The following is a 24,631-nucleotide window of genomic DNA, read 5'->3' on the forward strand; positions in this document are numbered from 1 at the left end:
ACTTGTCCCAACTTGTTCGTTTCACACCACCTGTTCATGAGGAGGTTTGTGAGATTTGATCACATTTTAGACAAGACAATTATAGAGCTCTGTCCATTATACTGGACAGAGACCTGTATAAAGACCCTGATGAAGCTGTTGGAGTGAGAGAATTTCCCCAACAGCTACGACCTGTAGAAGTTCCTGTGCTAAAATACAAAAATCATAAAATCTTAAAAGAAAACTCATTTAATTGGCAATCCTCCTATGATGAGACATGGAATATTTTAGAAAATTGATTTAAAAAATTACAGCAGCTAAAGACAATGTGTTTGAAAAACTCTAAAAAAGTAACTGAAGACTAGAAGAAGGCTGACTGGATAATGTAGTAAAACAACTGTAACCTACTGAGTGTAAAACCCCCTGTATAACATCAGTAGCTATTAGCATGTCACTTAGCAAACACCACACCATTTTTGGAGAAAGAGGGAATATGTACTGTCTATAGGCTCTCCGTTGATCAGCCACTGGATGTTAGGTTTAGGGTTGCCGTTGGCCCGACACACCAGGCGCCCGTTCTCATCGGGGGCTAGCACCAGGTTTGTAGGTTTGTCTAGCCAATAAGGAGCCGCTGTGGAACACAGGGAGTCAGATTAGCATGATGGATTCAAACACAGACACAAGGACCTATATCTGTATAAACACACTGTCAGCTCCTCACCTTTGACCTGAACAAAGATGGAGTGGCGTATGCTGCCTAAATGATTGTTGGCCATGCATACATACTCCCCAGCATCCTCCTCTGACATGTTGATAACCTTCAGGGTCTTGTTGTAGTTCTCATACTTCACTTTTGACCAGGGCAGGTCCCCGCCCTTCTTAAACCACTTGATGGTGGGCGTCGGACTGTAATGGCAGAGGGAAAACAAATGAAATCCCTGAACAATTCGATCAAATCCTCACTTTTATATAGTTTCACTTTTTCAAAGGGAGCTTAAGAAGCTTTGGGTTCCAATTTACTGGTTATGGCCAGAGGTTGCTGCATAGACTACAGACTAGCTGGAGCATAGGTCATAAGCCACGCCCCTCTATGTAAGCAGATGGGATCAAAAGTACACGTCAAATGAATGTTTCACATTCTTTCATTTGAGGTAGTTGTTATCATGCTGTTTGCTGAAGTGGTCATTTTTCTGATAAGTTTGGTTTTATTACAGTTTTTTACAATCACTTTGCTACTAATTTCAGAACCTTGACGTCATTTTTCAAAACTCTAGACACAAAACTCAAAACGGTCATCACTTGTAACACAGGCTGTCCAATGTTCAAAACATTGCATTGTGCATTCATATCTTTAAAGAAATCTTGCACTTGCACAATCACTGGTTCAAAAAACTAATTTATGGTGAAATACCATTGAAACATTACTTTAGATCACCCACACACAAGCTACCCATAGTTTCACTGTGTCATCGTTCGTACAATCATTAAATATTGTAGTTCAAAATAGGCGATACATGTTTCATTATGGTACTAGATGTAAATACATCCCTGTAAAAGTACTGCAGTAGTAGAGAGAATACTAAAGACAGTGTAATCATTGAAAACATTTGAAATGTATTGATGAAAAACAATACAGTACGATCACAAAATAGGTTTATTTGAATCAAAGCAAAAATTAATTGCTAGGAAATAAAAAAGAAAAGAGCACTGTAAAACATCAAATGCAGTGTTCCTCAACTTGCTTGTACTTTACAAGATTACTGTATTCTACATCTTCATCAACTCTGTCTTGGGGATTTGGCCACAGGTTCTCATCTACATCGCAATGGATGTTTTCATTAGCCAAACATCTTAAAAAAAAACCTTCGGGCATGGCGAACAATGTGATACGAGTATTATATATATATATATATATATATATATATATATATATATATATATATATATATATATATATATATATATATATACATACACACACACACACACACACACACACACACACACACACACACACACACACACACACACACACACACACACACACACACAGCACTTTATATATAAAGTATATATACTGTAAAGTATATATCAATGATCAGTAACGAGTTGGCAGAATTGGACAAGCAATTCCAGGGGGCCTGCATCCATACAGTGCAGAACTGTCAATACTGTAGTCTAATTGGTTCATGCTCCACGCTAAATGGTGACAATGAATCTCGTTATCTTGAAACTTTCATGATCTAAACATGGAATATTGTTTGTCTGTTTCCATACAACTATGCATTGAGAGTAATGCAACAGTTACTTATCATTTTGAGCAGTTGTATGAATTGATAGTTAGATGATTGTAATGAAATGAATAGACAATCATCTGAAATGTAATGTGTGAATTGCTTTTTGAAATAGTAGTACTTTGATGTTAAGTTGTGTCATATTGAACAGGTGATCTTTGTTAAATGAACATATGATCTTTGGTTTATGTGTATTAAGTGTTGATCATTGGTTGTGAGTTTTGTGTCTAGAGTTTTGAAAAATGACGTCAAGGTTCTGAAATTAGTGCCAAAGTGATTGTAAGTGAGTGTATGGGCAGAACTTTGATACAGCGGAGGAATTACCTTTCAAAATATTACAATTTTAAAAATATATTTAAAATTAAATATGCAGTACCCTTTTTTATTTCATTTCATTTATGTGTGTGTGTGTGTGTGTGTGTGTGTGTGTGTGTGTGTGTGTGTGTGTGTGTGTGTGTGTGTGTGTGTGTGTGTGTGTGTGTGTGTTTGTGTGCGCTCACAGTCCAGCAGCGATACACTCCAGCAGCAGAGGCTCGTCTCGTAGCACCATTTTGGAGCTCTCACTCCCTGAGGGGGAGAGGAAGGTCGGCGTGGACTCAGCTACTTTACGGCCTGCAGACGAGGAACGAGACGGGGTTAAAACACACACAAACAAAAATACACACTACCGGTTATCTTTGTACCATGACTCACTTCCTACAAGGAGCTGAACATTCTTTTTGTAGGCACTGCCACATAAATCTGACACTATTATTCTGATCATTTCCTCGTGGCTGTGTTCCATCTCCGCCAGGCTTTGGCTCTCCCTGCAGTCTGTTGTGAGGCCAAAGCGGCCTGTAAACGGGCTTAACCCCCTCTGGCTGCTCTCACAGGAAGACATTAAGAGATGCAGAAACAACAACTGAGTCAGTGATCTTGCTTTATGTTTGCCAAGGGAACAGAGATGGCACAGATTGCCATTAAGAGTTTAAATAAAGCAGCTGATAAAATACAACTTTTTCTGCTGTAATGAGATTAGTTTAACATTAAACTGAAGCATATTTAAGGTCATGCAGTTCATGGCATTGTTCAACCCAATGTTAAAGCTTCCCACAGGGCTTGGCTAAAGCAGTAGCATTGTAACTGGTTGCCTTGCCAAAACTGGAGCTTTTAGAACAGAAACCTGGTGCATGGAGTTGGCTTTAGGCCTTTTATAATCCACACACAGTGCAATGACCGGGCAGGAGGAGGGGTGATACAAACCTAGTTTAACCTGTGCCAAAGTGCTTTTCTACAATCATTGAGGGATAGTTCAGCATCAGTATTGCTTCAGTTAGTTGGAATAAACGTTGGAACACAAATTGTGAATAAAGCATTTGAGCATGAATGAATCAAACAGTCAGTTTAGCAGAGACGCAGTCTGGGATGTGAGCAAACTGCCAACTGCTGTCTTTGTTTGCACACTACAACACCCAAAGGTATGTGGCATTTTAATCAGGCATGTAGTTTGAGCGTAAACTCACTTGACATGCTTTATGAACAGTAAAGAGTCACCTTTTCTTACTTTCACGTATACTACACTTATGACAAAACTAAGTGTCAAATATAATGGTACATGTCTTGTGTTTTAATACTCTACATTTGGACTTGCCATTTTTTAAACAGATATAGTGTTGTTTAAGTTTATTTAAGTCATTTATTTCAACTTTTTAAATAACAGTTAAACTGCCGTCTCCTCTTCCTCTCCCTGCTTTTAGTGTTTACATACAAACTGATCATTTAACTGCCTTCAGGTTGTGAGCTTGAAAATTCAAATTTCAACTGCTTTCAGCTCATACACTTCAACAGACACGTTCAGTGTTTTAAACTAATCGACTAACTGTATTGGGTGAGTCAACCTTCACATGCAAACAGTTAATATTTTAAGACATGTTAACTGCAAATGCAATTTTCAGCAAACCCACGAAAAATTTCTTCAGAGAATATAGTCTTATCTACGTATTATTATTACTGTAGTTGTAGTTTATTGTTGTTCTGCACATTTTAATAATTCAAAATTAATTTTGAAACACGTAATGGTTTTTGTGACAAAAATATTAAAATCTTTCTTCAACTTTCTTAATTTGAAGGTCAATCTGAAAGTGAGCGCAACTGAAATGTCCCTAATAATCCCTGATTGCACAGGAAAAATGTGCACACAACTCGGTAAGTATGGTAGGTTAGAGTTGATCTAGAAAGTGTGTCTGTAAACTGTGATGGACAGTTTAGGTAATAATTTAATTTAACTCTTTCACATTAAAGCTATAGTGCGTAGTTTCTGTCTCCCCCATGAGGAATTCCAAGTAATGACAACAACACTGTCGGCGCATCCACATCCATGATCGCCCACCGCCCCCACCCCTCCTCCACGGAGTTGCTAGTAACCAAGGAAGACACAGAGGATTAAAAACCATGATGGACTCTTCAGAGGTGATTATCTTCACTCAAATTTCTGTGCGGGAAAGTCACCGGACGACACTAGCGTCTGAACATAGCCATACTGAGAAATATTGACGGAGTTGTGTGGCACTGATAGTCTTAATTCGTAGCAACTCATTTGGCAATGGCTTGAATGTAACAGACGTTCATTAATATCAAAAATTACGCACTAAAACTTTAAGTCATCGTCTGACTATATCGTATTTCTTCCCCTTTAAAAATAAGATCCAAGTTGTAATACAACAAATGTATCCTTTAATTTCTACTACTAGTTTAAATGGTAGAGTTATTTTATTTGGACAAGGGACATGAGTTGACATTCTACTACTACAACAAATAAATGACATTATTAATGATAATTGACTGATAATTGTTTGAAACTACACCACTGCCTGAACCATTTTTTTTTAAATGCAGCTGTTTAACAATCTTATTACACTGACTGATTTGTCTGACCTTTCATTATCATCATTACTTTGTGTTCTAGAGTGCTGTTTTCAGTCTGATCCAATCCCAACCCAAATGCTGTTAATACTGTGGAGCTGCAGCTTGGTGAGAAGTGTGTGGGATTAAATTAGCATTAGCATCCTTTGTGATGCAGATCTGTATGGGATTAAAGCATCTGTTAGATGTTAGCTTCTCCAGTGGCTGGCGAAGGAATATCTGTTATTGTTAGTGACACTGGGAGGAGAAGAAGAATGACAAGAGGAGGAAACATACAAAAGAAGGTTAGTGGTAACAAATGCCTGCAAAAGTGATCATGTACACAATCGCTATAGTGGGAGCTACAGCGATGCAGCGAGCACCCTGGAAATGTGACCAAACATGGTTAACGTGGCAAACACCCTGCTGATGATGCTGGCAGGGCTTCCTAGGATGCATTGCAGCTTTAGACCCCCTCCCACCCACACAAAAAAGACAGAGTTGTGGTTTTTGCGTTCATAACAGATTAGTGATCAAATATGGAGCATGTGTGCATGAGTGTGTGTTGGTCGCGTGTGAGCATTTCAACAGCTGTTACAGTCACTCGCCCTGCACGCAGAAGTAGGAGGCAGCTAACCTTATTTCCATACATATATGACTATTAAGGACCACAGCATGAATCCAGATTGAATATTCATTATGGGAACTAATCCTGCTCTGCGCCAGAGCCTCGTCTCCATCTTCAGTCCCAGCCTGTCACTAGGAGCATCTTCTCCCTAAGGGACCTATCCCATCTCCCCCCCTGGGCTTCACTGCACTGTGCCCCCTCCCCAGTTTAGCCAATAGCACATATGCTGCCACTTTGGCTGATCTGTTCCCTCCAGCTATGGGCTCGTTCAATAGCTGTATGGCATAATGACTATTCAGATTCTCTACTGCATGTGCAATACACTTGAGTTAAGGGTAATTTGTGTGTTAATTACTGTATGTTTATTCATTACATGTGATCATTTTACACTGATTGAAAGGTGGAATAAACAGATTATGGACTAAATGAGATGAATACTTATTTCTACTGTCTGTGAGTGCATATTAGGGTCACAGAGATGTTGCTTTGGCTTTTACTGGAAGTAACATCTGGTCCAGTCGCTCATTCTCCTTGCCTGCAACACTTTGCATTAAATTGTTTATGTTGTTGTCGATTACATTAGGAGTTTCAGTGGAGAGTAGTGGTGAAAAGGGTTTTGCATATTTGATTCTGATGTAAACAAAAAATAAAATAACTTTTGCTCTACAATGACTTTAGGGTGAAGAACATAGACACAAAATAGCAGCGGCTTCAATCAAAAACATATCTGTATCATTATAAAAACACATTTTTAGCTATGTCTTGCCAGGTCAGACTACACCTGACTAGTTTTTGAAATTTTAATCTGAAAAACATTGACTGCTTCAGGGTTCAAACAAACTATGGGCAATTCTTAAATGAGGAAATTACTCAACAGCTCTTAAAAGCACTGACACTCAGTTCTTGTGAAACTGATTCTAGTACACACTGCAGTTTAAGGACAAATTTAACAATATAATCAGAGCAACCACTATATTTTTTCTAGTTTGAAAATCCCATGAACTTAAAAAACTGGTCAATTTGTTTAATTAAGTGTTAGATTTGACATCTGAGTGAATGACAGAACTACAAATAATTTCTAATCGAGCCATAATATCACTGTTAGTTGTTCATTTACGATGGAAAACAGTATTTAGTTTATTTATTTTATTATTTATTTAATAGTGTTGCTCACAAGTCTCATGTATCTTGTCTTGTCTAGGTGATATGATATTTGTTAGATGTCATAAGAGATATAGTTATTTTGATCATTTTAAATTGAATTTAAAATACATTTTAAATGTGGTTTCTGTCCAGACAATACAACTCCAGTACACACACCAAAAAAGCCCAGTCTGTTCTAATTGGTCAGTGTTTTCGGGTCTTCTGCATTTGCCCTCGCAGAGTTTCTGCACCGTCATTGTAGCCGGGGAATGACTGTAACAACACTGGAGCGGCACTTTCTACCTATATACATTTTAGTTTTGACATCACAGTTCGTATGGTAAGTCCTGACGGTGTGTTTAAAGCCACAGTTTCTAAATACGGGCTGTGTGCATTTCTCTGCGGATTGAGTCTTTTAATACTTGCACAGAATTTACTTTATATAGCATCTTGACCTGCTTTTAAAACATTTAATATTGACATGAAAAAATCTGGTATACCTTAAATGAAACACACACAAGCCATACTCACTTTTCCACATGAAGCCACACAGTGCATTCTAAACATTAGAGCAGTTAGGATTTCACATTGTGTCTAAGCTCAGACTGAGGTTAGTGTGCTAGCCATGTTAATGTGGGACATGACTAAGGAGGTGGACAGGAAGTGGAGCTGTCCCGACAGGAAGTGACTCACCACCATAGGGGTCAGTGGCATTGTAAGATGTATCATTATACGGTTCCGCTGAAAACACAGGCACACATAGTGGCTCGTCAGTCCACACACAGACACACTGACGACACACTGAAGGAAAAGAGTTCACATTATATCAAAACAATCCAACATTTTATTGTCTTCTCTATTCTGCAGCAACCTGAGGAAATATCAATAAAGGTTATGATTTAATGCATCTTATGTCATGTCATGACATCACCTCTAGATGGAGATTTGTCATCCTCAATTTGGGTTGGATGGTGTGTAATCAAAACATGCACAGCAGACAATTAATAGAGAGAATAGGACCACAGAGTTCATACACTGTTACCTTAGCCTAGAAATCTAGACGCACCCTAGCGGCAGCAAATGTAATTTGCAGCCAGGGTCAGTCTAGCAACTCTCCGTTGGCTTGTGAACTGGAAAAAACTAATTCTGGTCAGGCCAATCACATCGTGTATAGAGTCGGTGGGCGGGCTTAACATAAGGACGGCAGAGTTGCAACGGTTCCACGTGAATTCCCTGCTACTTGAAAACAAAGAAGATGGCTGCTGCTGCTGGCGAACAGCAGTCTTTCGAATCGGCTTTGGAAGATGTGAAGATGTGTTCGGAGTTTTACCGACTGGATAAGGCAAAAGTTTAATCTATCAACTAGCGTTGCTATGGTTGGCTATGAGTGCAGAGGGAATTTGAAAGACAAACGTATATCCCAGCCCCTCGGATTGAGCCCTGCCAATGGCTTGTCAGTCTATTGTTACCTCAGACTAACTCAGAATAATTTGAGGATATAACTCAACGTCAGTATGGGATCTGCAAGTCTTTGTGTGTGTGTGTGTGTGTGTGTGTGTGTGTGTGTGTGTGTGTGTGTTGTCTACTCACTGGTCAGAACTTTGAGTGTGAAGGGGTTCTTTTGCTGGATGGTGTGTGTGAAAAGGAAGCGAGCGCTGCAGCTGTAGTCAGTGTGAGCATCTCTGGCCAAAACATTGGAGAAGTACAGGTCTCCGTTCAGACCCATGGACACTCTCGCATCCTGAGGGATGGGAGTCATGGCTGGAACACAGGAGGTGAACAGTGGGCAGGACAGAGGGAGAGAGAGAGGGATAATGAAACCACATTAACAGTTTGATTTGCACAGCAGCTAATACAAACCACATTAGTAACAGCAGTATGTTACTATTAACCATCATTTTCTAAAAGTACTAAGTCAAAGACGCGGATTTGCAGTTCGAATGTTAAACTTAAATATAAACTTGAATCGGTTGTATTGTAGGAAACCTGGCATCCTGAATTTTTAGAGATTAATCCATACTATTTTACTATCATAATATAATCCATACTACTCTGATGCTTTGATTTTGACCACTCTTTTGATTTAGATCTGTTATTGTATTGTAAGTCCCAAAACTTTACGGAAGTTAGAGATATCAAATGTCTTCAGTAACCATTTAATAAAGCAGGCCTGCATCAACATATACAGATTATACATCTATGATTCTAACCACACATCCTCTGCAGAGACAGAGGTCTTGTCTGAGGCAAAGCAGATATTTCAAGAAATCAAAAGCTACCATCACTAACTGATCTGTCAAATCTTGTGTCAAAGGCTAAAAATATTCTCTAAATGCAGAAGCAGAGAGACCTTTAAGGCCAGCCACTGGCTTTGTGGATTGTGGTGTGTGTGTGTGTGTGTGTGTATTTTAACATACAACTCAATTCAATGTCTGTTCACGTTAGTTCTGTTAACCCAGCTGATGTGTCATCCTACAGTTGCTACAGGCAAATGTTAAGACGTCCAGACACACCGCCATCCACTCTGTAACTGCAGCAGCTGACGTGAGCCGTATGGTCGTCGAGACAGTGCCCTAGGACCAATCAGCAGCAGGCCCAGCAATGCTAATCATGCGTTGGCGTGTTACAGTGTCTGGGCTACATGACACCTTCATGGACTGTGGTTGATCTGACTCTATATGTTAGTGTGTGTGTGTCATATAGGCTTCTCACTGAGTGGGTCCAGGTCACATCAGGTCAAAGAACCTATAGCTGCACTGTATACGTTTTTTAACTGGGAAGGAAATCCTTATTGTAATAGAAATAGTTGAAATGTTCTTCTTTAACGTTTAACGTTTTTAACTAGCCTTTCCAAGTCATTCAGTCAGTGTTATGGTTGTTTAACTACAGTGTCTCTACTGTATATGGCTGTAATGGTTTCTGGTTGGACATGAGGTCTACACACAAACACACACCAACATGCACACACACGCACACACACACTAACACGCACACACACGCGCACACACACACACACACACACACACACACACACACACACACACACACACACACACACACACACACACACACACACACACACACACACACACACACACACACACACACACACACACACACACACACACACACACACACACACTCAGCAGTACTGTAGCGTAAGCCACTTGGGAGAAGGACAATACAGTGCGAAGGAGAGGGGTGAGGATAGGATGCCAGACCGTAAAGTCTCCTTTCAACTGCTGAGAGAGAGAAACTGAGAGCACGAGGGATAAAAGACTGAAGCATAGCATTATACTGAGAAGTCACTGGAGACAAACTTCTATGAAAAGAAGGAAATAAAGCCCGTCTCTAGATGACCTGATGGACCTCTAGCCTATCACAAAGTAAAGGGACTAAAGACAAATAAAATGCACTTCTCTGCACCCAGATTGTTTTTCTTTGGGCTTGCTGATTGACTTTACTTGAGGTGGTTGTGTTAAAAAACACGACAGTAAACATGAGATTGATGCAGTCAGTTTCCAAGCTTATCAGGTGTTCAGTTTTAAGAGGAAAAGTTCCTTTAAATAAAGTTCTATTTCTCCCTTGGTGTAAAATTACTCTCATGTCACAATCTACTGTTAGATGATAAAACTGCACCTGATAATATGAGATAGTGTTATTTTTACTGGCTAATACAGTGATGGCAGTGAAGAAAATCATCAGGGCAATGCAGATAAAACACACTACATGTAGAGAAAGAGAAATATACCCAGTGTACTTGTGTGTATATTTGTGTGTAATTGTTGCTCACCGCTGTTCATCCAGAAGGTGAACGGAGGAGGCAGGCCCGGTGGGGGGTTGCAGGGTAGAACCAGCGGGGTGCCTTCAGGCACCACCACTGGCTCCAGCACCTCTTTAGGCCACAAAGGAGCCTCTGAAGGATGGGGACGGGTGAGGAGAAGGGGAAGAGAAGGAGAGGACAGAGAGAGAAAGAGATGTGAAAAATGATATATGACAAGAATTTCAGTCAACCAGGGTGAGGGAGGGATAAGTCTCCCTATGAACTGTTCCTGTTCTTCACAGATGATTGGTCGTATTTTAGGGCATTTGTGGTGGTTGCAATTGTGGCCAACAGATACTGTAGCATTGCAACAAGCATTCAATAAAACTTTGCTGTTGTGTGTTCATATTTTCTAATGTAAGATACAATAACGCTTTGAATAAAAAAAAAATCTTTGTAGCCTATGATGATATTTCTTTATTTCTTTATTTTTTTATTTCGAACAAAAAATAACAATAAAATAAAATATAAAAACACAATAAGTGCGTAGCAACACACCAAAAGGAAACACAATATCTAAGTGTTACAAACAATATGTTCAATCTGTATGGAAAAAGGAGTGGGACGAAGCCAAAAGCTTGTTATTTTTCCCACCCTATGCATATTGTCCAAATAACATGTAATCGTGTGTGTGTGTGTGTGTGTGTGTGTGTGTGTGTGTGTGTGTGTGTGTGTATTCTTACTGGAGACCCGGAGCAGGATTTTGTTGGACAGAGCCACTCCGAGGTCATTGCTGGCGAAACACTGGTACTCTCCCTCATAGTCCTCTGGTCGTCCGCCGCTACGGAAACCGATCTCCAGAGTTCCCGAGCGTTTTCGCATCGTCACTCTGGGATCTTTCCCGATGTTGAAAAACTTCCCGTTCCTTCGCCATGAGAACCTGAGCCAGAAGACAACGAATCAATGAGTAAGCATTATAACAACAGAATTAAAGTTCATCTATTGAGGTCTTCATGTGATGCTCATTTTGAGTTGATACAGTCTTTCTGGTGTCAACCCAGTTTTATTGCCTTGTCTTCTTAACCCAAAACCCACCGTAGTCACAGGACATTCAGATGAGACAGAGCTCAGAGTTGGCACAGTGGAAACTAACCACACCTTCCATTGCATAACAACCAACTGTCCAACTCAACACATATACATTTCCCCAAAACTGTTAAATAAGGCATTCCCCAAAACTGTTAAATAAGACATTTTTATTGATGGAGTAAGTTAAGTGTACTCATGCAGGGAAAGGTTATAAGAACATTCCTAGCCTGCAACTGTACTATCAAGCAAAACCAATGGAACTTTTGACATAATATTTAAGGCAGCAAATACTGGTTAAATAATAATGACAGATTACTGTAAATTCTAATGTTTCATGTATTTGTGTATTTATGTATATGTTTTAAGTATCCCTGTCTCCCTGTTTCCTGCTCTACTCCTGTTTTAATTTGCTGTTAATGCAAACGGAAATTTCTCTACGTTTACCTTTCGTCGTAATAAATTCAGTATGTGGTAGTAATGCCTTTCTTCTCTGTTACAATCGTCAACAGCTGTCTGCTTTGATCCACCCTCTCTCTTCAGCGTGCATCAATGTTAAAAAGTCCCACTGGCATCTTTTCCTTGTGCTACTTTCAAATGGCTCTATTTTCAAGGTGATTTGTTCTTTCTTCATAATGTACATAGTATACTCCTTTCTGTTATTTGAGTAGTTTATCTTATCTAAGTTTAAACTCAACACACTCACTCACTCAGCACAGGACTTTCAGGTTCATAGGGCTGGCCTCGCATTGCTTGCGCTCAACCAAAAAGAAACTCAGGGTAGCAGAGTGGTGTGTTTGAGATGACTGATGGAATTAATGGTGGAAAGGTGAATGTAGTTTCATGCTATGGGCTCATATTACATGAAAAAACACCAGCACACTTGTTTTTTGAGGAGACATTAAGGCAAAAAGTTACCTAGACATGAGGTATACTCACTGGGCTATCACCATGTCAACACGGACGATTCATTGTTTTAACAACCGGAGAAAGTGAAATGAGGTTGCCATCTTACGTTACTCAACTGCCACATGCCAGCAGCACAAACATCCAGCACACACATCCTGTTTGTGTGTAATCCTGTTCAATGTGGTGTTTCCAGAGGGCTCCCTGATTAGTGAAGAGCCCTGAATATGCTTACATAACCCGCCACTATTTTTAGTGATAAGCGGGTATTTACAAAAAGATGCTTCCTGTCATTTTTGGGCAGGTTCCAGTAGAGTTGGGCCTGTTGGAGGTGCAGCCCAGCACAGAGCCTGAACAATGGGCCACTATTGAAGCTCTGGAGACCAGAGCTGTGTGTGTGTTGTGGCATGTGTTGCAGTGTGAGAGACTGACTGTGAGTGAATAAGTGAACGATCCCTTGCGCTGAATGTTTCATGAGCATGAATAGTCAACCGAGTGCATTATTGGAGCACAAAGCCTGTCCTGGGAAGGGAGAGCCAGTATGTGTGCATGGGAGAGTGGCTGTGAGTGCCTTATTGTGAGGTTGTGTAAGTGTGTGTGTACACAAGTATCTGCATGCGTGTGTGTGTGTGTGTGTGTGTCTTACGTAAAGCCAATCTGTCTTCAAATAAACAATGTACCACTGTCCTGAGCTAGTCATACCCCCAGTGATGTAACCACTGGAGACACCACTGTGTGTGTGTGTGTGTGTGTGTGTGTGTGTGTGTGTGTGTGTGTGTGTGTGTGTGTGTGTGTGTGTGTGTGTGTGTGTGTGTGTGTGTGTGTGTGTGTGGAACAGAAGAAAAAAGAGTGAGAAAAGTGTAAGTGATAAAGATGAGGGCAAGAGAGAGAGAGAGAGAGAGAGAGAGAGAGAGAGAGAGAGAGAGAGAGACATAAAAAAGATATGGACTAATCCAGCTGGGTTATTGATCACATTTAGGAGGAAAAAAAAACATTAACATACCACATTTGTCTCAGATGTGAAAGTAGTTTTTTCAGTGTTTCCAGTTTCCAGTTAAAATTAATAAAATTAATTTCAATATTATTAAATCCTGTTGGGTTTAGGGGGTGGCTCCAAGAGGCTTTTTTTGTATGTCTGGATATAATACGTACACCTACCAAATTTCATAGCTCTACACGAAGGTGATGTTGTTGTTGTTTGCTGTTAGGGGACGCTATCGAGCCAATTTGCCATGGCCAAGCCCAAGACCCATATCAGATATCAGATTTTCACGAGACTGACATTCATAAAAATGTTCAAGCACTGGAATTTGCTATTTCTCTCTCTTGCAGGTAGAATTAATTGTGTAAAAATGAACATTTTACCAAGATTCTTGTACTTGTTTCAATTCATTCCAATATTTTTAACGAAATCCTTTTTTCAAAATTTAGACAGACTTATTTCATCATTTATATGGAGTGGAAAAACACCTAGGATTAGGAAGGAATTTCTCCAAAGACAGAAATCTCAAGGCGGATTAGCTCTTCCTAATTTCAGGTATTATTATTGGGCTGCAAATATCTAGAAAATACTTTATTGGCTTCAGAACCCCCAAGATACCTGGTGCGTTTCAGAGGCAAACTCCTGTACCTCATCATCCCTTCCTGCTTTAGCTTTATCTAAATTACCCCTTTGTATTTCTATGTATACTCAATGCCCAGTTGTTGCAAATACTCTCAAGATTTGGTTTCAATTTAGACAATGTTTTGGTTTCAAGGACTTCCTCATAGCCAGCCCTATATGCAAAAATCACCTATTCCTTCCAGCTCAATTGGAATCAGTCTTCAGTCAGTGGCGACAGACAGGTCTCGGCAAATTTAGTGATCTTTTCATTGATGATTGTTTCGCCTCTTTTTCCAACCTCTCCTCAAAATATAATCTGCCCAGATCACACCTGTTTAGATATTTTCAGGTTCGTCATCTAATGCAAAATCTCTGTCCCACATAGCCATTCATTCCTCCCAGTACAGGATTGGATGCAATTTTAAACATCCCTTTACATTTAAAGGGAATAATTTCTAATTTATATAATACTTTAATGTCGATAAAAAATATTAATCTCGATAAAATTCGTGCAGAATGGTCAAAGGATCTGGCAGTGGATATATCAGAGGAAACCTGGAATAATGCATTATCTAGAGTGAATGGAACAACCTCATGTACTCGCTTGGGTTTAATCCAGTTCAAGGTCCTACACAGACTTCATTACAGCAAGGTTAGGCTGTCTAAGATATACGCAAATGTAGCTGATACATGTGACGTTGTCGTCTGCTGAGGCAGACCTTGCTCATATGTTTTGGACTTGTCCTAGATCCGGGGATTACTGGACAGCTATATTTAAAATTTTGTCTGTGGTACATGTTAAGGATATCAGGCCTAGTTTTGAGATGGCTGTCTTTGGAGTACCTGAACAAGATGTGGTCTTGTCCAAGAAATGTCAAGACGCATGTGCTTTTGCATGTCTTTTGGCTCGCAGAAGAATATTACTTGATTGGAAGTCAAGTAAACCACCCTTAGTTTCACTATGGCTTAGTGATGTGATGCTATTTTTAAAACTGGAGAAAATTAAATATTTTCTTAGAGGTTCCACCAAACGTTTTTATTCTGTATGGACCCCAATGATTTCTTATTTTGAAAAGAATGCAACTCTTCCCCCAAACTAATATAATATAATTATTGATATCAAAAGACCTGTATACTTTCGATCGGATGAGGTAATCCGACACATTTGGCTAACAATGTTGTCAATTATTTTCTCACTGTTTGCAACATAAGAACTTTGTTCTTTTTCTTTTTCCCTTTTTTTCCTTTTTTTTTTTTTTTTTTTTTTTAAATTTTTTTTAATTTAAATTTTTTTTATATATATTTTTTTTATTTTTATGTTTTTTTTTCTTCTCTGTTCAGTGGGTGGGTTGTGGGAAAGCGGAAAAAACTGTAAAAACAAGGAGTATTGTTAAATTTGTTCTGTATGTGATGCATCACTCTGTTCTTCCTTCAATAAAAAAAAAAAAAAATGTTCAAGCACTTCTGAGTATCAGAGCACCTTTAAAAAATGAGCTCAAATACATAGAATAATAATAATCAGAAGAAAGAAAGAAAGAAAGAAAGAAAGAAAGAAAAAAGAGAGAAAGAAAGAAAGAAAGAAAGAAAGAAAGAAAATAAAAGAAAGAAATAAAGAAAGGAGAAGAAAATACATTTGAATTTCAATAGGGCTTTCGCCCCCAACGCTGTCGGTGCTCGAGCCCTAATGATGGAAAGACAGAGAGCTCTGGTTTACAGCAGCAGGAGCAGACAGCCTGACAGAGTGATGGAGGTAATGGAAGGGCAATGTGGGGGGTAGCAGAGAGAGAGAGAGAAGAGAGAGAGAGAGAGAGAGAGAGAGCAGCAAAAAGCACAACAGACTGCTTGTCAGGTTAAGGCTGTAGGGAGCAGGCAGACAGGTGTCACACTGAGTTTATAGGGCTGTTAGCAGGAATGGAGCTTTGGGGAAGGACAGCATTCAGCTGAAGGGAAACAGTGTCACTGAAAAAGAGAGGGTTAACTAAGGTTAAAAAAAATAGTTAATGTGTGTGTGACAGACAGACAGACAGACAGACAGACAGGGGGGGGCAGAGTGGCAGAAGAACACATCTGAGTGGAACTACTGTCACTCCACATAACTCTCATTGCCAAAAAGAGACAGGATGGCAAGGAGATACCAAGGACAAACAGACCAGGGTGACAAAAGGCAGCAGAGGAGAGAATAGACAGAGGACACAGAGAAAGACAATGGGCCTGAGTGAAAAGAATGAATGGATAGACAGTGTGAAAGAGAAGAAGAGGAGGAATTAAATGTTCTCCGGACTGCTCTGATTTTCTTGATTCCTCTCCCGCTGCGTGTGATTGGTACACACAGCCTGCAGCCTGTTGACATGTCAATCTCACTGTTTTCAGCCTGTTTCAGCACCGATTTTACATTTTGAGGACAGCTTACTCACTATTAGGAATTATGAGGACACTGCTTTGGGTAAGAGATGTGGCTGTTGGATTTTTTAAATGTTAGTTTGATTGTCAATAAGCACCACAAATTAAACTTCATATCGTGGAGGAGGCACTTCAGCGAGAAAAAGCCCTCCATGAAATAAAATGTTAAGCTTTATGTTATGTGTGTGTGTGTGTGTGTGTGTGTGTGTGTGTGTGTGTGTGTGTGTGTGTGTGTGTGTGTGTGTGTGTGTGTGTGTGTGTGTGTGCACTGCTTACGTTGGCACTGGGTTGCCCTTGGCCTCACACTCGATGATGATGTTATCTCTGGGGTCGACAATGTAGTCCTTCACTGACTGTTTGACTATAGTGGGGGGCTGCTTTACTGTGGGAGGAGGGGAGAGACAGAGAGGTTACAGGAATAAGGCTGATAATGCGCACACACACACACACACACACACACACACACACACACACACACACACACACACACACACACACACACACACACACACACACACACACACACACACACACACACAGTGCTGCTTTGCTTCCGCTTCAACGCACTGTAGACAGCATGGGTTTATAGCCTAATAAAAGATTTACGTGAAGTTTTCCTACAGATCAATATACTGATTTCTGTATAGGAATAAACTCAATGGAGAGACAGTAGAAGGAAGGAAGGAAGGAAGGAAGGAAGGAAAAGAGGAAGGCAGTGCCGCTCCATTGCATGCATTTCCTTCCCCAAATTAAATTGGTTGTTGTAAGGAACCTCTTCACACTCCTGTCATTTTGAGCTGCCAAACTTTCTTCAAAGCCACAAAATTGAATTCTAGCTCCCAACATGTACAGTAGCAGCCATGAAAAACATAGTATCTTGGGTTTGAATATTTCATTCACTATAAGCATCATATAGCTTTAATGACGAGTTGATGCAGATGTGTGTATGTTAAGTTGTCTAGCTGTGTAGAAACAATTTTTTACTGTCTTTAAAGTGACATCAGGGAATTCAAGAGGTTAAGGGTAATCCCATATACTGCAACATATACCCAGATGTGCCTTATCATCCATCCTTCTACAGCCTATTACATACTGGTCTTAAAGGAACATTTCACCAACCTTACTAGGGACATTTGATTTATGAACATTATATGTGTTTATAGACATGGGGATTGTTACAGCCATTTACATTACAGACAGCTCACTTTAGTTTGGCTTCCAATGAAGTGGTTCAGATAATGTGGATAAAATGTTGGTGTTTCTTAGCCCGTTGGACCTTTTTTTTAGCGATGTTGATGTATATGTCTCTGTCTCAGCATTTACTATGGTGAGTAAATGTTCTTATAACTAATAAAATAAATGTTAAGAACAAAGCAATACAACCCAAGTTGTAAAAAACTGTAGCTTTCCTTTAGCCTGGTACGTATGTAAAACTGATATGAAGTTATAAATGCAATGATCACAATATAATGTATATTGTTTGTCATGATACTAACTGTATGTTTTAATCATGTATTATCTGTATTATGTCTTATGTCCTTTTTTGTGGACCCCAAGAAGATTAGCAGTCGCCAAGGCGCCAGCCAGGGGGAACCAGTTAATAAACAATATCCGGAGGCAGATGCCATTTGTGATTAAAACCCATGGCTAAAAATAATCCAACATTATCATTTTTTCATAGCTAAAAAGCTACTTAATATTCAGGGATTTCCCCGGAATTATTTTCTTACCAGGATGGAAAAGGCTCTTAAGCTTTAAAGGACAAAGCTGGTGTTATTCTATATCTTCTTATGTAAAAAGAAATGCATCACTAATATATAAATATATAAACACATACTCTTAAAAAGGCTCAGTAATTTCCTAAAACAGCTGGTCACTGTAGCTTTTCTCAAACGTTAATTAAACAGGAGGAAATTGGGCATTTGTTGGGGACTATTTTCAGCAGCGGATTAATACACATTTGGTGCTCTAGCGAGATTGGTGGCAGCAGGACGGTGTGTGTGGGATTGAGTGAAAATAAACTAGAGTGTGAATGTAATGAAGGAAGATGTCAGCCAGTACAACTCACTGTGTGGCTCACTTATGGAGCTCTATGGCGCACAGGAAGGAGATACATCAGGCTGTGATACACACACACAATATTTTTTTCTTTTCATGGGATTTGCTGTCAATAGGGAAGTTGTAGAATAATGCCTTACCTTTAAACCATTTCCAATGATTCATCTTTTTTAATTATTTTTTCATCTATCAGTCTAAACCTGCTTTACATTCTGTTAAAAGAAACAAATAGATCATAGCTTCCATCTCTCCAGCTGTGTTCAGTATAATATACATATTCAATGGCTCATCAAACCCTCCACAGTACAGACACACCACACAGCCAACATTTCTCTGCCCTTTTGCATTTCCAGCTCACTGAGCCCTGCATGGCAGTGGATCTAACACTGTACACAAGTAGGCTACACACACGTCACACACACTCACACATACTGCACACACAATACAAGATAACAAGCACTTCAGAGGGCCAGCCGCCTGCTTAGATGAAAGGAGGAGCTTGATGCTCTAAAAGAAAGCTCTGAGGCTGGACTATAAAAGTGGAATCAGGCATGAGAGAACAGTTTAGCTCTGTAATAGAAGCTATTCCAGCTAATCCCAACCACAGCTGAAAAAGGACTGTATTAAACATATCCCTCACGTTGCTATGGCAACCATAAGAGTATTTTCATGGTATGCTTGGTTGTGATAAAAGCCAGGCTATGAGAGATAATTAGTATGGAAATGACTCCTCAATATATCAGTTTATATTACATCCTCCCAGCTCAGATTCTTTAAAGGGGTGATAGAATGATTATATAGGGTATTTCACACTGTTCCTTATGGTCTCCTAATGGGGTATGTAACATTAGTTGGGCTGAAAATGGCCTGGTTGATATTTTATTGGCCCTTATGCATCCCTGTGTTTTGGCCCTATTTGTAAAAGAGAGCTTTCTTCCAAATATGGTATGGTCATGAATATTTAGATGAGCTGCGCTGGCTTGGTTGAGCCTTAGCCACGCATTAACACACGTAGAGACGGCTGATTGGTTGAGCGGACCTCGCCATACACGCGCATTAGAGGTCGTGTGCTGATTGGTTGAGCGGAATCTCCAATACACATACATTAGAAACGCGACAGAATCTCATATTCCAGACACTGCAATGTTTCCTTACCAAATTCACTTCTGAGACTTTTTATGCGAGAAATCAACGATATAAAGCTCAAATATGGGCCGCTTTACGAAAATGGATGGCTAATTGCAAATTTGGTAAAACTGTGTGTCGGAGTTCAGCTGCTCTGTGGTGTTCGCCCGGCCTGCTCTCTCCCTTCCAACTCCAGCCTCCCTTCCTCATTGCTTCCACCTGTGCTGCCTACCATTAGTAACACACATCCTTAAACTCCTCCTTTCCTGCATTGCCGGCGTCCATTTGTACAAACATTATATTTCTTGAATCTCCCACCACTACCTTACCATTCCACTATTCCACCATTCCCTTTCCTCCTTCCCCCTACATTATTGTTAACTCCAGTTTTATCACCTGAATATTTCATATAACATATATACCACCATATATATACTATATATACATATATATATACCACATATATATATATATATATACACATATATATATACACATATATATATATATACATATATATATATACATATATATATATATATACATATATTCACATATATATATATATATATATATACATATATATACACATATATATATATACACATATATATACATATATATATATACATATATATACACATATATATATACAACATATATATATATACATATACACTATATATATACAACATATATACATATATATATATATATACATATACAACACATATATATATACACATATATATATATATACATATATATACATATATATATATATATATATATATATATATATATATATATATATATATATATATATATATATATATATATATATACATATATATATATATATACACATATATAATATATATATATATACACACATATATATATATATATACACACACATATATATATATATATATATAGATAGATAGATAATGATGGTATTCCTCAGTGCATTTCCCATGCACATTACTCACTGTTTCTTACAAACAATGATCTGTTAGATTATTCCAAGCTTGTCATTCACTCTCAATCATAAATTCATCATTTATTTTGCACTTAAAGCAAGAGATAGCTAGAGCAAGCTGTGAAATGAGTTGGTGGAACAGAAACATTAGCAGTGTTAAAAAGAAACACTTACGGTCTTGCAGGATCTTTGCTGTTAGTCCAATGAAAGCCAAAGCAAGACAGAGAGAAGCATGGACAAATTGTAATGTGATTGTTAATCTTATTAAAGACATATAAACATTTATAGTACTATGTTATAACATTGCATATTCATCACGTTATGTTATGTTCAGCTCGGTGGTGGGGTGCATTTCAAAGTGGGTCCAGTGCAAGTGGTTCAACTTTATGAATTTTACAAAGCAGCGCTTTTATTATGGCCAATATATATATATATATAATAAAGAACAATTACAACATGACTACAGTTAGTGAAAGTATTTTACTCAACTGGAACTTTTGATATACTGTACATAAAATAATAACTAATTCACAATGCTATACATGACACAGACACAATTTACTGTGCATTTATTATTAAATTAAACATTTGTTTTAATGAGTTATTACCCTACTCCAACTTAAAGAAAATGCTTCTGATAAAATCAGCAACAACTTCACATTAAATGAATAATGTAGGATGGTTGCTTGACATTATCGGCCGACACGAACACACACGCCTATTAACTCGATAATAAAGCCGTAAAGTAGGCTATCGTTCAACTCAGGACAGCGCCACTTCTCACAAATACAGATAGGATTGGAGATGAAAAGTTTAACTGACACATAACCACGATCAGCTTCGTGGGAAATTAAGAATCAATGCCACAGACATAACTAATCACACTATGACAGACGCTCCACTTAGCACCAACTGCAATGTTTAATTTTAAATGAATGTACCATACTGGCAGTCTGGCACACGTGGGTGCTCAGTATTATCCGCGGGAGCACCCACTATCGGCACCTATGTTGTCAACAACCAATGGGTGCGCTCTCTCCAGCACCAAACAGGACGCAGCAAACTGCTAGAGTCAGTGTTGTTTATGGTTGCTATGGCTAAGCTAAATGGTATAGAAGGAAAGTTGCAGATTTTCAACCCTTCTGAAGCGCGTCATCCAATAGGAGTTTTACCGGCGGGTAAACACAGACCTCCGGGTAATGGACACATTCATCTGCATACGGCAGAACAGAACATCAGCACTCTTTCCCTCAAGTTACCAGCTAGTCTTTTTCAAAGTCTGTTCAGAGTCTTCTAGTGGGTGGTAGGCATTAACTGCTAGCTGAGATGAACCAGCCTTGTGAGCGGATGTGTAAGGGGAAGCTTAAACCCTGAGGGTGGACCAGTTGAGAACCACTGTTATAGCTTACAGTTATGTTGTGTAGAGTTTATGTAATACAATATTGAAATGAGTTGTTATAAACAGAGAGAGAGAGAATCATGATCTATAGAATGAAACACAGAAACTAAGACTGTGGACTCACCTGTAAGGAGTTCCCGCATCAGCAAAGGGTGAGCAGTAAGGAGGAGAAAGACAACACACACACGTTATGTTTCAGATTGTACATCACAGACTGTAACACAGTGTCACGCCTTTCTTTGGCAGCCCAATTCTTTATGTGATTCAAATGTATTTGGTTTCTGCAGCACCACAGGAAAGTGAGGAGCATACAATGAGGTGGTAGTGAGGTTATTAAACATATGTCAGAAAAGACTTTTTGTCCTTTGGTATCACTTTGTCCTATTTGGCATGTACATAATGACAGTATAAATCTAGTTTATGTTTGTATAGTCATTTTGTAATGCTCGATATGATTAGACAGACTTTTCAAATTACAATCTGACAATCAATCAGTGTTGACTGCGCTGACTGACAATAACAGGCTGATAAAAAGACAGCGATCTGACAATGTAAGTGTGTAACGTGACTTTTGTAGGTGCCTGACTGTAAGTGAGGGTAATGTAATGCAAAACTAATAAGAAATTATTCACTTCGGGCACAAGCTAACAAGACTTTAACATTTGACTAAATGCTGTAAATGTACTAAATACCTGTATGTGTAGATATGCAGAGGTGCGTGTTTGATGTACAGTTATTTTCGATTACTAAACGAGTCACATGTGCAAAACTCTAACCACAGTCTGCATTACCAACAGTCACCTGAGCTAAACAGCTCACATCACCTGCAAAACTCATTCAAAGCAACACAACTCTTACAGTTTTTTTCGATTGCTAAACAACAGTGGGCACAACTAGAGTCACATGTGCAAAACTCTAACTACAGTCTGCACAGCAGCAGTTCATGTGGACCAAACTCTAATTCATTTTTCATTGCTTGAACACAGTTTTCAAAACTCTATACACTTATCCCACGACTTTAACCACAACGTGCACAACACTGTAGATTTACAGCACTTTGTTCAAATGCTAACACACTCATGTCAAAACTGTTAACCACACATTTAAAACAGAATAGATTTCAGTCTGGTGCCTATCAAACACTGCTGATTGGAATTTTAGCTGAAAGCCTAAGCCGGTGTCTTGTTTTCGACTAGTTACTGAACATATATGGTATTTATACAGAGAAAGCTCAGAAAGCCTTTTTTTGTATACAAATACCAAATACGTAACAGTGCAGCCAAACACTATGCACAATCCTCACTGAGATAACACACACCGTCACTCAGAACACACAGAGTAAAAACACTAGCATCAAACACCAATACAGAAATTACAAACTTTCTCATCTTTACAGTTTGAACAATTTGAGTGACTTGACACTACTCAATAGTTTATTTAAGGAAAAGGTATAGATTGTATAATATACCAATTTTTACATAAGGTAAACAAGAAGGAATGAAAATCAGCAGTTTTCTTCAATATAGTATTTTGTCTCTGGTAATTTATGGAATTACTGGGGGAAAAAACTAAAGGTACATACGTAACAGTAACAAAGAATAGTGTGATTAATTCTGCCTCTCTCCAGCATCATGTGGCAAGTTTTCTTCATCACATTGGATGTCTGCATCATCTCTAAATACTAATGAATGTGGTGGTTCCATTGCTTTCACCTCCATTACTTTCTGAAAAACAGTAAGAACACAGTTTTACTATTGTAAAGATATAGTATTTTTAGACATCTTACCTGGACATGTTGGTATATTTGCTCTTTTACCTGTTTCTCTCAAATGGTACAGTGTATAATTGTTTCATTCTTAGTTGATGTTTGTATACAAAAAAAGGCTTTCTGAGCTTTCTCTGTATAAATACCATATATGTTCACTAACTAGTCTAAAACAAGACACCTGCTTAGGCTTTCAGCTAAAATTCCAATCAGCAGTGTTTGATAGGCACCAGACTGAAATCTATTCTGTTTTGAATGTGTGGTTAACAGCTTTGACAGCAGTATGTTAGCATTTGAACAAAGTGCTGTAAATCTACAGTGTTGTGCACATTGTGGTTAAAGTCGTGGGATAAGTGTATAGAGTTTTGAAAACTGTGTTCAAGCATGAAAAATGAATTAGAGTTTGGTCCACATGAACTGCTGCTGTACAGACTATAGTTAGAGTTTTGCACATGTGACTCCAGTTGTGCCCACTGTCGTTTAGTAATCGAAAAAAACTTTTACAGACCTTTTAACGGAACTTAAATAGTATTCATATCATGCCCTTTATATATTATTATGTAAAGATGGAGTGTGTGTGTGTGTGTGTGTGTGTGTGTGTGTGTGTGTGTGTGTGTGTG

The 24,631-nt window shown here is 38.8% G+C and overlaps 1 protein-coding gene across 32 annotated transcripts in view; it reads right to left on the bottom strand.

Moving 5' to 3' along the window:
- Window positions 1-24,631, bottom strand: part of nfasca (neurofascin homolog (chicken) a) — a 175,224-nt gene that overhangs the window by 46,830 nt on the left and 103,763 nt on the right. For 25 of the 32 annotated variants that reach the window (XR_005639058.1, XM_039798985.1, XM_039798983.1 and 22 more), the window contains 9 exons: window positions 21,022-21,039; window positions 16,959-17,064; window positions 11,431-11,627; window positions 10,718-10,840; window positions 8,515-8,685; window positions 7,618-7,665; window positions 2,774-2,885; window positions 701-885; window positions 479-610 (listed from right to left, as the gene is read on the bottom strand). Coding sequence is in view for 31 of the 32 variants with exons in the window: in XM_039798985.1 (XP_039654919.1) it covers window positions 479-610; window positions 701-885; window positions 2,774-2,885; window positions 7,618-7,665; window positions 8,515-8,685; window positions 10,718-10,840; window positions 11,431-11,627; window positions 16,959-17,064; window positions 21,022-21,039 (1,092 nt within the window). In the remaining variant the exon portion in view is untranslated. The remainder of the gene's footprint in view (window positions 1-478; window positions 611-700; window positions 886-2,773; window positions 2,886-7,617; window positions 7,666-8,514; window positions 8,686-10,717; window positions 10,841-11,430; window positions 11,628-16,958; window positions 17,065-21,021; window positions 21,040-24,631) is intronic. The other 7 variants (XM_039798999.1, XM_039798995.1, XM_039799011.1 and 4 more) reach the window with 2 other exon arrangements.

Source organism: Perca fluviatilis, chromosome 4, assembly GCF_010015445.1.
Source record: "Perca fluviatilis chromosome 4, GENO_Pfluv_1.0, whole genome shotgun sequence".
Classification (NCBI taxonomy): Eukaryota; Metazoa; Chordata; class Actinopteri; order Perciformes; family Percidae; genus Perca; species Perca fluviatilis.